Raw genomic sequence first — 14,404 nt, 5'->3', positions numbered from 1 at the left:
AACACCAGTCGAAGGCGGAAGAGGAGCCAGATGAGGGATCATCTCGTCTGATTGTTTAATTTTATGTCCCGTGTCTCTCATATCATGTCCTTCAGTTATTGATCTCCAATCCATTGATTGGCAATACAATAATTGACTAGTGTAAGTTAAGAGTTCAAGTTTGAAAAAAAATAAAAATAGAATGTTATAGTACAAGAAATATATAAATGTCACAATGTCATGTTTATCAATATAGACATTAGCGATATTCTAACGTTACTAAATTATAATAAAACTTTCATTTTATTGAAAAATATTTCATATATCTGTCGTGAGTAGGTATTAAGCAACAATGTTAAGTGCGTTACATTTATGCAATTAAAAGCCAATGTCAGAAACAAAACTTATATATATATTTTTTTTTCTGTTTCCGTGAGATGTGTTGTCTGTATTTTTTACTCTGTATTATGTGTTTATATTATCAATCGATTATATCGATACTATTTGATGAGCGCGGTTTAATTTGAATGTCGATTCAACTACTTGAAATTAATCATATCTAGTTCAGTTATCATGAAGGTTGTTGCATAGTGATGACTAACGACTATAGATACAGTCTATCATAAAATGTGGTGGCTTTAAAAAAAGAATAAAACTTTCAAAATATAATTTCTACGATTTTTCAAGAGTTATAATGTTTATATTATTAGATAGTTTCATAAGTCAGATTCCATAAGAAATCGGTTATTTAGTAATATAACTTCATAAAATTAAAACATTTATCCTCATATTATATATATATTTCCCAACTTGTTATCGGCTTTTCAATCCCAGAACTGAAAGTTGTCCAAATTTCTGAGAAAATGGCGATCTGTTGGAGATAAGTCTGGCGAATAAAGTTGAAGAGCTTCGTAAGAAACTGTCGATACGATTCAGTTGTGCTGCTAGTACTTCAATTGCTTGTATAAGTACGGTTATTGTACAAGAAAGGGTTTACTTGACATGCAATAAGTCTAAATTCACGATAGTCAATTGCTGGTCTTGGAGGTCTTCCTCTGTGTTGGTTATCCAAATCTATGTTACCAGACAAACATTTGTCAAGTGAACGGTCCATCACACTTCCCCGAACACTGTGGTAATGATTCTTGCAGCTTGGACTGTGAAGTGTTATTTAATAAAAACAAAATACAGGAATATCGTGTGTTTATAGTCATATTTGATTGTATACTAAAGAATGTACAATCAATTGGAATTATTGTAAATATTATCAAAAAAGTGAGGAATAATAATGGATCATTATAATCTGTTGTCGAGATGTGTACGGTTCTTTCTAATCCTGCTTGTCCAAAACGCCTCGAAAATGCGTGTTCAGTTTATGAAGGTAAGATAATTGACAAGGAAGATGATTAAATAGGATGAGACTAAAGGGTGACAACCGTTATATGTGATGGATGGTAACCTTGTCCTACCGGGTACAATTCCGAAAATGACGAAGGGGGTATGTATACTCGGAGTGTAGCTAGTCTCCGATGGGAGAGCAGGAAATAGGTTTGAAGGAGAGAGATCATGTCAAGAGTGAACAAAAAATTACAACTCTTAAGAAATCAGGACCGGCTTTAGACCGAAAATATATCAAGTAGAGGCTGTAGATCAGTAATCAATTAGGGGGTTGTTTGCGACCCTTATTTATAGGCCTAGTGCATATGGTTGTGACCTAGAAGTGGTCTCATCTTATCTGCTTGAGGTAGTTTCGTGCGTTATTTTGGCATTGTTTATATATTATTTTATCGACATTGCTCAGCACTATATATAAAAATTAATAATATGTTTTTATAAAATAAAGTAATTATAAATTTGAGAGATTCAGTAAGGCTCGAGGTGCTGCACTCAGGTGGATTCAAGCTGAACTTCTTGCTTTCCTCGCTACACAGTATACATAAACAAAAAAAATCCACTTATCTCAGTTTGAATTTCTAAAATAATAAAAACGGACATTTCATATGAAATGGCCCAATAATTTAGAACTTTTCCTGTAATGGAACGTTTCGGGCTTCTTATCTTCAATCTTTCTTCTCTCTTTGTCACATATTTATACTATCCATAACTTTATATTTATTATTTCGTTTTATTTTATTTGTTATGTGATATCAACATTGCCATCTAATGTTTAATCTTTATTTCATTATCGTCCAACATTTTACTTGATCAATTTTTAATATATTTTATACATTGTTAGGTTGAGAATAAGCTTCAAACATTATAATAAATGTTCAATGAAATGGGAAGTGGATTGATTTTTCATTTAAATAATACAATTAATAAAAACTTATTAATCAAGGTTCTATAAATTCTACTGAGAAGGTTAATATTTCAATGACAGAGAGCTGTTAAAATACTAAAGTGTGTCAGGCTGGTTAAGAGGCGCCTTGATGTCTGCCCTGTAGTACACCTGTCTGGCGAGAGATAGATAAGTCCCAAAATACTCCTCACCATTTTGTAGTCACCTTCAAATCGATTTCTAATCTTCAAATATGATACATCGCTCAATATGGTAATAGGTGGGTATCTCCAGGCCTATGAAATACTAATCAAAAAAGAAAAAAATGTATAAATTATCACTATTGTGCCAATCATAAGACTTAAAATGAGAAAAATAAGACAGGATTAAACCTGTACAGAATTTTCGAAAATTTATTTTTTGAAATTTACGATTGTACAAAAAAACAATAATTGAATTTGAGGAAGGTTTCGAACACTTGATAGTCTTGGGAAGTAACCACTTTGAACATTAATTTAAATTAGAAGGTCCCGTGGCCATCTTCTTTTCAGAGGCCTCGAAGGATTATCAGGGATGAGGGATTAAGAACTAATGGGTTAGAATGGGGAAGGAGTTTGAAATGAAAGGATGTATATCTATTCCGGACCAAATCTACTACGAAAAGGATGTTAAGGTCATTATGTATGAGTTTATTTGTGACTTAATAAGAGCATCAAAGATTTTACGGAGGATTTTGGATTGTAATGAATGGATACGGGAAGACTTTGATGTTTTGGTATAGCCCTAGAGTTCAATTCCATATGCCCGACCTGGTCTGATTATCATAGAGTACAAGAGTTTTTTGTAGTGAATGGAAAGTTTAGAACGTTCAACTATTGAAATCAACGAGCAGTTTCTTGTCGTCTCGGTCTTGTATGGGGAATCCAAATAAGTCTCTCGTCAAGCTGGAGTCCTAAGCTGCGTATCTGTTCAACAGGCATTAGTAGGATATTTAAAAAACGATACAGTTGGGCAGGAGTGTTGAGGTTTACGTCGGAGAGTAACCTCTAGGAAGATCTGATGGGATTTAGGATTTATTTTGAATCTCCAGTTTGAAACCATTCTTTGGAATGGTTTCATGAATGTTATGTGTGTTTGTAGAGTTTGTGATGCAGTAGTAGGGACGTTCTTTACAGACAGTACGCATCTGTCATCAGCGAATGTTAGGGTGGTTTGGGATATCAGCTTATCCCAGGCACTAAATCATTCAGAGCACCCAGAGTTCTCAACTTCAAATATAATGTTGCTATAAGGATTTTATACCAAATTTTACAAATCTCAATCTACTAGGTCAATTTATATTCGAGATAACGATAATTAAAAAAATACAATTTATTAATAATTGTTTAATTAAATAAATCCTAAAGACATTTTGTTGCTTTCATATTCAGCATGCCTGATCTTTTGTTATCATATGAATGAGAGAAAACTCATCCTTCCAAATATACTAACATATTTAAATTTGTTAAAGTATGCTCGTGTAAAAATATAGAAACCAATTCACTCCCTCCAAGAAATGAGAAAAATTTCAATTATTTCTTTTTCTAGGTCTTTGTTAATAATTAATTTAAAACAATAAAATAAGAAAATTTACACCGAATAAAATTAACAACAAAATTGTTATAAAATTGAAAAATAAATTAATATAATATGAAAAAAAAGTTCCAAACAAAAAATTATGTTCATATACGGTCCAGCTCCCCAAAACATCCTTTACATAAAACTAAAAAATGGAATCTTGATCAGTTGTCGGAGATAGTGATTACGTTGCCACATTTTTATAGCTTTAAAACTTGTTTGCACCCTTTGACCAAATAAAAATGTACCTTGTACCTTTGGTATGAAGAGGTATCTAGAATTGTGAGTGATAAAAAAATCACTCAAAATAAATTTAAATAGTCAGAATTATATCTCAAATTCAAATTGGCCTAAAAGTCTATTCGATTTATGCTATTTGGTATATTATAATGTCTTTTTTATAACATAAAAATATCTATACGTGATGGAAGAAAACAGAGTTCATTTTCGATTTAAGCAAACAATGAAGCAGGAAGATCAGCCAAATTGATAAATCATTTTTGTAATCATTAATTTTTGTGATTACAAGTTTATTATTATTAATATAAACTGTTGTTTCTATTATGAAGATATAAAAAACAGTGAATTTTGACAATAATTTGACAAAATACATTTTAATTTTGAGCTATTTATATATTGTTTCATATGCATTAATTTATCTAAAGAATTAAGTTTTACCACTAAATATCAACGTTAATGTATTTATAGTTGATACAAATTATTCATCTAATGATGTTTTTCAGTCTTAAATTAAAACTAATTTAATAATAGGATTATTAAACTGATCTTAAATTAAATAAAACCCGGAAAAGGAAATCGTTTTCTCTTGAATCTGTACGAACTTATTCTTTATCATTACACAACGTTGATATACTTATTTTTAAGTACAAATTATTTTTGTAACAACGTATTCTAGTATTATACTAATAAATATTATGATAAATTTGTATCAATATAGTAAATGATAAATTATTTCTAAATTAAATAAAACCAAAAAAAGGGAACCGCTTTGCGTCGAGTCTGAACAAACCTCCAATATCTGGTAATAAAATGACAGTATTTGACAGAACATTATCAAATTTGACCAAGTTTCTCGTTAAAGGTTTCGTAAATTGTTTTTACATATCTTATTATGTGATGAAGAATTTATACGGGGATTAATATAATTTTACAAATGCTCATGCCAAACCAAGAAAGAGATAAGATTTGTTAGGAAAGATCAAGGTTTTATCTAATTTTAGAATTTTTAATCGTTATTATTTTTGTTAATAATGACAGTTTTTATTTTATTATTATTTTATACTTCAGTCATTACCAATAAAAATATTATTTAATTTTGAGAAAAAAAACTCAATTGTCATTGCTACTTAAACTTCCTTACGCAATGTGGACATTCTTTGAGGAATTATTCTACAATCCATGATATTTAAGGGTACCCACTTTATAACCGAGGAGGGCTCCAAAACCCAAAGGACTCAGGACTACAGTGAAACTGAAAATAAATATCTACCACAGCCGGATTCGTGCTCGGGTCCTTGGAGTAAGTAGTTAAGGAACTTCATTGTAAATAGAAGGGTCGATTAACAACCTAGTAAGGACTAAGTTTTGAGTTGTAAAACATCGTTATAGAATTTCAACTTCACAAAGTTATTTAGAATTTTTTTTTTCAACTTTTGTATGATTCCAAAATAAATTTTTGTAAAAAAAAATGTATCAGCAAAAATGGCCTAGACTTAGACTTAAGAAACCTCTTATAGGTAAATTTTGAAGCAGAGTTGCAAGTTTTTCCTAGGTCAATTGCAATGATTTATTATTAAAAAATTTATAATAAATACTTGTTCTTTATTGTTATACTTTGGGATAATGATTTTAAAACACTACATAGTCCCTCAAACTTCATAAATCACCAAGCTATGGGAGTATGAAACTTATATTCGGCTGTCATTTTGTTTCAAAATGATGATACACGTAATATCGAATTTTTAATTTCATTCTGGTATGACCTGTGACATTGGTGTGTAAAAGATGAAAAAAAGTAGGCCCGAAAACAAACAAAGCAACCCAATTTGCAGGAGAGAGGAAGTTAACTCCTTTTTTTCGGTCGACTACAAATTATTGAAAATAATAAACTAAAATAAAAATAACAAAAGAGGAAAACATTAAACATAGCGAAAAGTTTTCTTCATATAATATATACATATTATTTATGTTCAAAAATAAGAAAACGTGACCTGTGATACATTTTTATGGACACGTTTCATGACCTTTAGTTATTAATCACATACTAATACTGTAAAGTCTATGTAGAAGTGTTCATATATGTTTTAATTAGTTTCATTTTTTCCTCACTAGCTAATCATAGGAAAAATAAACAAATATAGAGAATGATTAGAGAAAAAAATAGTTGTTGGCTATATATACCATATATGGTACTAACATTTTTTTATTTGTCCGAAAAAAGAACGCGTGGCCAGTGATATAGTTTGAGGGTCACGTTTTATGACCCTTGCGTGATTAATACAAGTTACTAGATTAAAAATTACGCTTCCGTTAATGGGCGATAATGTTTCTAAAATAATAATATTTCTTGACTATGAGACATTTAACGTAATTTTTTGTTTTTCAATGTTATGTAGACATCTAACTTCACCTGTTTAAGGTGTTAATTGAAAAAGTACCATAAATTGGGTGAAAAACCTTCAAACCCACGCTTCCTGAGTCACGTAGTGGCGTCCGTACACGTGTTGAGAGGTCATTTGATAACAACGTGCTCAAAAGAGATGATTTAGATGTTAATTTGTCAATGATTATCTATAGCCCCGCTGTTAATTTGTTGCTACTGTCTTATTAAAATGTTGATAAACATTTATGAGATGTCCTAGGCGCAAGGTCATGATGTTTGACATACCCTTTTCAATAAAATGATATTCACCCATATATGATACTGAATTCTAATTGGAGACATTCGCTAAAACTGTCTGCCTTGAGAAGAGTTGCATCATTGCTTTCACTTGCCAAACCCGAGAGTGCACTCCAACTGCCAAGCGCGCTCCATTCATATACTCCTTAGTCACTCTACTAAAAAAAAAAAAATTGACTATCCTGATCTCCAAATTTATGTGAAAAACACTTCTGAATTATCTAAGAAGGAGAAAGTTCCGTAATACTTTAATTAATTCCCTATTTCTTCTTTTTTATGTTCGAGTTATCAATAATTAAATAATTTAAATATATAAAAATTAATATTATTATCACAAGCGTAAAAAATACTTTTTACTACTATATCTACTCAATCTTTCAGGAAAAACTTTCTAGATCGAGAAATGATCATTTGTTTAAATTTAATTTATAATCCACTACGAATAAATTTCAAATTAGTTCAAAATTTTTTGTAAAAATTGTAATAAGTATAATTTCAATTTATATTAATGACTTTTTATATGCTGATAAAAATCTTCAATAATAAATAATAATTAAACTATTTATATTGAGCCAAGGTTTCGCCCCACGTTGCAGGGCTTCATCAGGGCATATAGATTAGTCATAGCAAGATGGGGCGAAACCTTGGCTCATAGAAATAGTTTAATCTCTATTTTAGTCTTTATTTGACTGCACCCGAACCATCTTCCTTTCCTTTTATTACACACGATCTCCCAGTTTTTTTTATTAAAACGCAATGTAAAAGTTGTTAATTGTAAATATTTTTATTTTTAGAGCATAATAATGGGTACAAGAGCCCGAAGCGTTGTTCGAAGGACATAAAGAATAAAGAAGTAAAATAATAGAGGGTATAAATTCCTGAATTTTTTTTTTTTTTTACTTTAGTATCTGTTATAACATTCTTTTGTCCCCAGCTATTGAACAAATATCCTTTAAAACTTTGAAAGGTACATCCTTGAATACACAACATATTTTCAATATTTTCCAGAGTAAGTTATATTTTTCAGACTAATAAGTTTGATAGGGATTGTAAAGCTTTCAGATAAGTCCAAACTTAACACAATCGTAGGCTGACTTGAAATAAACAAATCAGTGGTGTGTGGGTATCTCAAACTCTCGACCACTTTCCTTAATGAAGTATTAGAATATCATATCAATTGTGGATTTCTCCCGGTGAAAACTACATCGATATCTTGCCAGGATTTTTTCAACTCACCGTAAAGACTCTGGGTAACACCGATGATTTGGTAGTTTCTTCACTCAAGTAAACTTCCTTTCTTGTGAATTGAATAGAAATTTTTTTTAATACAAACTTCTGGCTTCAGTACGGTCCACATCGAGACAAGGATGTAACACCTTTAGGACTCGGTGGCTACGAAGACACACTAGTGAGCCAGGTCAATTCCACACACTGAATCCAAAATTTTGATAAAATTATAGAGGTTGAATGTCGTACAATTTAAAATGCTATTCAGTTTTTAAATCTGATCTGGCTGGATACGCTAGTATTAACAGTTCCGTTCCACCTTCTTTGTAGAGTTCGGAAGATAGTTCCTCAAATCTTTGTTTTCCTTTATTTTACCTACTGCTTCTTTAACTTCTTCTTCATCAAATAGCTCTAGTTCATACCTTAGCGCTCAAGTTAATTATGTGACTTCCGGCTGATTACATATTGATATTTAATAAAAAAAAATTGAAAATCTGTAGCATATTTTACGATTTTTCAACGAAAAATCTTATTTTGAGAAATATTAGGTAAAATTTCAGAGATGACAGTTTGGACAAGAAAAAAGAAAAAAAAAAGATTAAATTTTTTTTTATTTAGTTTACGGATCGATTAAAAATTACAAAAAAAAAAAAGTTTGTCTATATACTAAAACAAATAAAATTACAAATTTTGAAACAAATTTTAGGTTTCTTACCAAAAGGAATCAATATAGAAAATTTATATTTTTATTTAGCTAATTCTTATTAACTTTTGTTTTCCTTTGTATAAACATGGATTTCCTTTATTAATGAAACAGTGACTGAATAGCCTGGAAACTTTTTTTAAACAATTGAATGTGAGGTGTAAATTTATATTAAAGGTTGTCCTTGAGGATGGCCGAAACGTTGGACTTTTGATGAAATAATAAAGAGTATTGATACATAACAGATATACCAATTGATTTATTTATTTTGTATTTTAGGTTTTTGAAATCCATAAAAAAACCTATATGTGCTAACCTTGTTTATTTTAGGAGTCCAACCGTCAAGTGTTATGTACATCTTAAAGCAATAAGTGTAAACAACTAAACAGCTAAAACGATTTCTAAAGGAAATACATTAGTTATTCAAATTCATTTTAAAATTTCGTAATAGCTTAACAACTTTTTTTTTAATTTACATTTTAAACAATACTTGACTTAAAATTACTTCGTTAGCCTCTTCTTTAAAAAAAAAATAGTTGGAATGACATTTTTTTTTATATTTTTGTTAATAGTTTTGTATTCACTCAAGGTGCTGTTTTTCAGATATTTCTTGTTTAACAAATTTCAACTGAAATGAGTTTATTTTCGGCTCTTACAGCATATGCCAATACGTTATTTGAATTATAACGAAGACATTAATTTATTTTTTTTTTAAATAATAATTACAATATAATTTGAAACCAATTAATTTTTCAATAAAAAAAAAAAAATTCATTCATTGCATTCACTAAATCCATTTTAATTCCATAAGACTCTTCCAGTTAAAGGATTATTAAATTTAAAAAATATTTCGTTTAAGCAACTATATCTATTGATTACCCAAAATGTAAATTTTGTAATAGAGCTTTAGTAGTTACTTCCTCATTCAATTCGTGATAAACTAGAAACTATGAAATTTAGTTTTATTTATATCATCCGTTCCTTTCTTACTAATAGATTATTCCAAGTAAACCACAATGGTTCTTATTCATCCCTCTATTTTCAATCCGCTGGTGTTCCTCAAGGTATTATCCTCGCTCCCATCCTCTACACCGTCTATACAGCTCACATCCCAACAATTCCTAACATTATCCTTACCACGTATGCTGATGACACATGTGTGCTCACAGTTAGTAATAACCCTTTGATTGCATCCCAAACTCTCCAGACCCATATCACAATCCTCGAAGAATGGTGTCGAAATTGGAGAATAAAAAAAAAATCCCTTCAAATCACAATTACTCTTCGTCATAAACCTGCCGACTGTCTTACAGTATACTTTAATAATCTGGCTCTTACCCCTGTAGAACAGATTCGTTATCTTGGACTACACCTTGAAAAACGACTAACCTGGAATCCTCACACAAGACTGAAAAGACAGGAAACTGCACACAGATTCCGACTATTACAGCACTTACTAGACAACGGTCTAAACTTCCAACTCATCACAAAGACTGATCTACATGACAATAATAAGGCCCATCTGGACATACGGAGTTGAGCTTTGGGGCTCCACTAAACCTTCGAATTCCTCTCGTATCCAATCTCCTCTCCAAAATCCTTCGTAAAATCCTCAATGCTCCTTATTTTGTTACTAATAAAACCATCCATAAAGACCTAAATGTTCCTTATGTAACCGATCTAGACCGAACCCGATATTATTCCTTCCATAATAAACTCCCTAACCACCCAAACCCACTAGTTTCTAACCTTGCTTCCTCTTCCATTCCTGGCAATCCTCCGAGGCCCCTGAAAAGCAGATGGTCTCGTGAGCTTATATTGTAAACTGTTTTTAGAGTTCTACTACTGGGTAGTTTCTCTACATGCTGTATCATATCATTATGATCAAATTTACTTGTTGTATTTTTTATACAGTTGTAAATATCAATAAATAAATAAAAAAAGTTTTATTTATCCTATATTTCTTTAAGTACTAGATTTTTTTTTTTAATATATCCTCATAAATAGTTATTGTTCACATTAATTTATACTAACAAAACCTAGGAAGAACATTAAATTAATTGAAGACACAAAAAAAAAATGTATATTTACTTAAATAATTTTAGAAAATATTAAAATTAGATAAACAATAAATGATAATATACATAATAGAGAGGGAGAAGAAATATTTTAAAAATTTACCTTTTACTTTATCATTATATTTTATATTTACTATCCTTTGTTTTTCTTTTATGTTTATGTATCTTATTTTTTAATTTATATTAGTTTGTTACCAGCTTAAGTATACTTACATTAATTACTTTATTATTAATTTTTCTATTATATAATTTATATACCTCTGTATGCCCACTCATTTGGTATATTGTCTTTCTTAAACATTTATATTTATTATATCCCATTATTATAACTTCATTTCTTCTTTGTTTTCTATCCATGTAGATTTTATTTTATTTATTTTTTTCTGATATTTCTTCTCCCCCTCTATTATGTATTTTATCATTTATTTTTTACCTAATTCTAATATTTTCTACATTGTTTACTTTAAAATTATTTTCAAATGTGACGTGTTCAATAATTTTAGTTTCAGTTGCTTTGGCTAGCAAAATAAGAGAAAAAAATCAAAATTTCTGAAAACTTGTAGAAAACAGAATGGCGAACAAATCTACAGACAGAATGATTTCTGAATCGTTTTTATATTAAAGTATTTTCTAGGTTTCTTCAAATCAGAAGCTATAATATTTTGAATAAAATCTTAATATATTTTAATGAAGCTCTCTTTTTACCAGAAGTGAATTACTCTAGAAACAAATTAAATTCATTGCCAACACAAATTTTTAGCAAATATTGTTTTTTATAAGGATCTAAGTGAGAATGTGTTGACTATTTTTTTTCAACATGCCTTACTATAAGAGTCATTGGAAGGAAAATATTTTTCCTACTGGTTCTCACAGGTTTATAAATTATCAAAAACCTGAATGGTTAGCATTTTATGTAATATTAAAATTGTAAGACATTATACATATTAGTCGAAAAATTTATGATTATTTTTTGGATACAGTATAGAGAGGTACATTAACCTGCCATGGTCGATATTTTTTCTTATTTATGAGGAGAGGTGGAAATCATCAAAAGACGCGGATAGGACCGAACCAATTCTAATCTCTTCTTCCAGTCGGTGACTAACCACTCAGCACTCCTAGGAGTAACATTATTTCCACAATGTTGTCGGCTCTCGGTTGATCTACAGATTGACAGGACTAATTTACTTTTCCTGAACCTCTCCCTGCTCCCTATCAACCAACGATTGAAGACAGGGAATCAGTCTTTGGGTCCACCTTCTGTTAGATGCTACATCCCAGCGTGTGTGCAACTTGTCAACCATATCTTGCCTTTCCTGAATCCTGGAAGTAGGTACATCTTTATTATAAGTGCGGCATCTACCTCTCTTCGGCGGTTATCTCTATGTGTGATTCATTTTCTGTTACTGATGAGAGGGGTTCTGTCCCGGTCTAGCTGTTTGCTAACTTCCCTGTTCCTTCGACGACAGCCAATTGAGGATAAGTCTAATGCTCTGGTAAGCCTTGAGGGTCGTCTTCCTTGTACTTTGCCTCAACCATTGCCGCAATCTTATCAACAAAACCCACTGTGTGTGTACACACTAATAAATCGTTAGACGTATCCATTATAACTCCAGTCTCTCTACTTACAGTCCTTTTGGAACGATAACGAAAATTTTGTCCGTTTATTTATGAGGACTATCTAGTTTTAGAATACCACAAAATGAATGTTTATCTTGAATACTCTTTTGAAAAAAACAAACTTTTTTCTATATTCTCAAGGTTAAATAACAGATATACTTTTGAAATAAAACATGCATTTCAGATTCGCAATATTTGTCCAACGGGCCTCACAATTTTAATCTTGTAATATAATATTTAATTGAAAAATACATATACATTAAAAATTATACTTTTTTTTTAAATAATTTATTTATTGTTATTTACAACTGTATACAAATATATACAACAAGTAAATTTGCTGTAGGTGACATAGTGACATGCTACAAACATGTGGAGAATCTACCCTTGATAGAACTCCAATAACATTTCTAGAGGAGAAGATTTCGAGGCCATCTTCTTTTCAGACGCCTAGGAGGATTATTAGGTAATAAAGGAGAAGCCAGGTTAGAAACCAGTGGATTTGAAAAAATTATAAATAAAACTCATTTTCATTTCTGACATGCTTCTTATACTAGATTACTTATTTATCCATAAATCTTCAACCTCCTTCCTTAGCACATATTATTAATAAAATTCACATAGGACGATTAGATCTCTTATTTTACACATGTATGACAAAGCTTTTACATGATTTTTAAAAAAATGAAATAAAATCAACAAAATTATTTAACTTTTTTGTAAGTTTTGTCATTATGTCCTAGTATCCATTAATAATGACCTATTTCTGGTTGAACAGATACGCTTCCAAGAAGTTCATTTTGATAAGTTACTATTTTGGGACTCTGATACATTACTGAAATGCTAAGAAACTGCTCCCTTTTCCCTACGTTTTTAACATTTACAAGAAACGTAGTCAAAACACTCAATTTATTATTTTGAAAATTTGTATGTATAAGACATGTTAAAGCCACCTCAAATTGACTATGTCTTTTTGTTGGAAGGCTTTAAAATGAACAAAAAACAAACTGGTTCGTATTAAACATTTATTTGGCCAATTTAAACATTTTAAAAACTAGAACTAAAATAAACAAAATATGACTAATAATGAATACAAGTAAAAATAAAAGACTCTCAGATTAAATTAAAATAGTTAGATAAATTATGAAAACATGAAGAAACTAATTTACAAATAAACAAATAAATATATAAAATAAATACTAGTCGACGTAGGGTTGCTCCACTACAATAGGTCAGAGGAAGAGTGCTGCCGAGATGTGTAGGTCGCAGCTCTTGTTGCTAAATAAACCGCTGCAATGGTCCAGAGTTGGTGTAGTGGCTCATCGATGGTCCAACTATCCAACAGTCGTATTAATGTATTAGGCGAGCCGACAAAATGAAAGCAGACAGGGCTGGTTACACACTTTCCTGGCCACTAATTATCCGGCACTCATTAAAATCGAAACACAGAAGTGGTCTGGTTCCGAACTGTTATGACGACTAAAACACTCAAAAAATGTCTAATAAAATAACTTCAACCAAACGCAGACAGGGCTGCTAAAGACACTACCAGGGCCACTAATTAGCCGGAACTGCTCTAAAAACTAAGATGGTCGGTCCGTTGCTAGGCAACCTCTTAGCGACGATTCTCAACCCTTAACAACTGCCTCTATTACTCATTATAACAAACAAATATAATTACATATTTTTTCCAATACTACCTATTTACAAGGTAATGGTATTATGGCGTTAACAAGACAATAATTTTAATAGATCTTTTGTGGAAAACAGAGAAGAGCTTAGAATAACTTCACTGAATTATGTAATTCTTCCTCCCTACCATCCGATCCTTGCAATATGAAATCCTCAAGGTTCCTCATTATGGTCTCAAATAAAACTATTCATAATGACCTATATCATTCATTTCCAGGGACGACTATTCTATAATATCTCAACTCGTTCGTATCCAAGAACTTCAAAGAAATTTGATTTTATTACAAAGC

General features: G+C 30.6%; 1 protein-coding gene across 1 annotated transcript in view; it reads left to right on the top strand.

The window, feature by feature from the left end:
* The window catches only part of LOC136796722 (uncharacterized), a 16,045-nt gene extending 7,034 nt beyond the window's left edge, over positions 1 to 9,011 (top strand). The window contains exon 2 of the mRNA XM_067051181.1: positions 9,004 to 9,011. Within this exon, the coding sequence (XP_066907282.1) occupies positions 9,004 to 9,011 (8 nt within the window). The remainder of the gene's footprint in view (positions 1 to 9,003) is intronic.
* Positions 9,012 to 14,404: the final 5,393 nt, after the last annotated feature.

This window comes from Halyomorpha halys, unplaced genomic scaffold (genome assembly GCF_000696795.3).
Source record: "Halyomorpha halys isolate HHAL.00 unplaced genomic scaffold, Hhal_1.1 Scaffold198.1, whole genome shotgun sequence".
Classification (NCBI taxonomy): domain Eukaryota; kingdom Metazoa; phylum Arthropoda; class Insecta; order Hemiptera; family Pentatomidae; genus Halyomorpha; species Halyomorpha halys.
The sequence above is the reverse complement of the archived record's forward strand: the minus strand, read 5'-3'. Positions and strand labels throughout refer to the sequence as shown.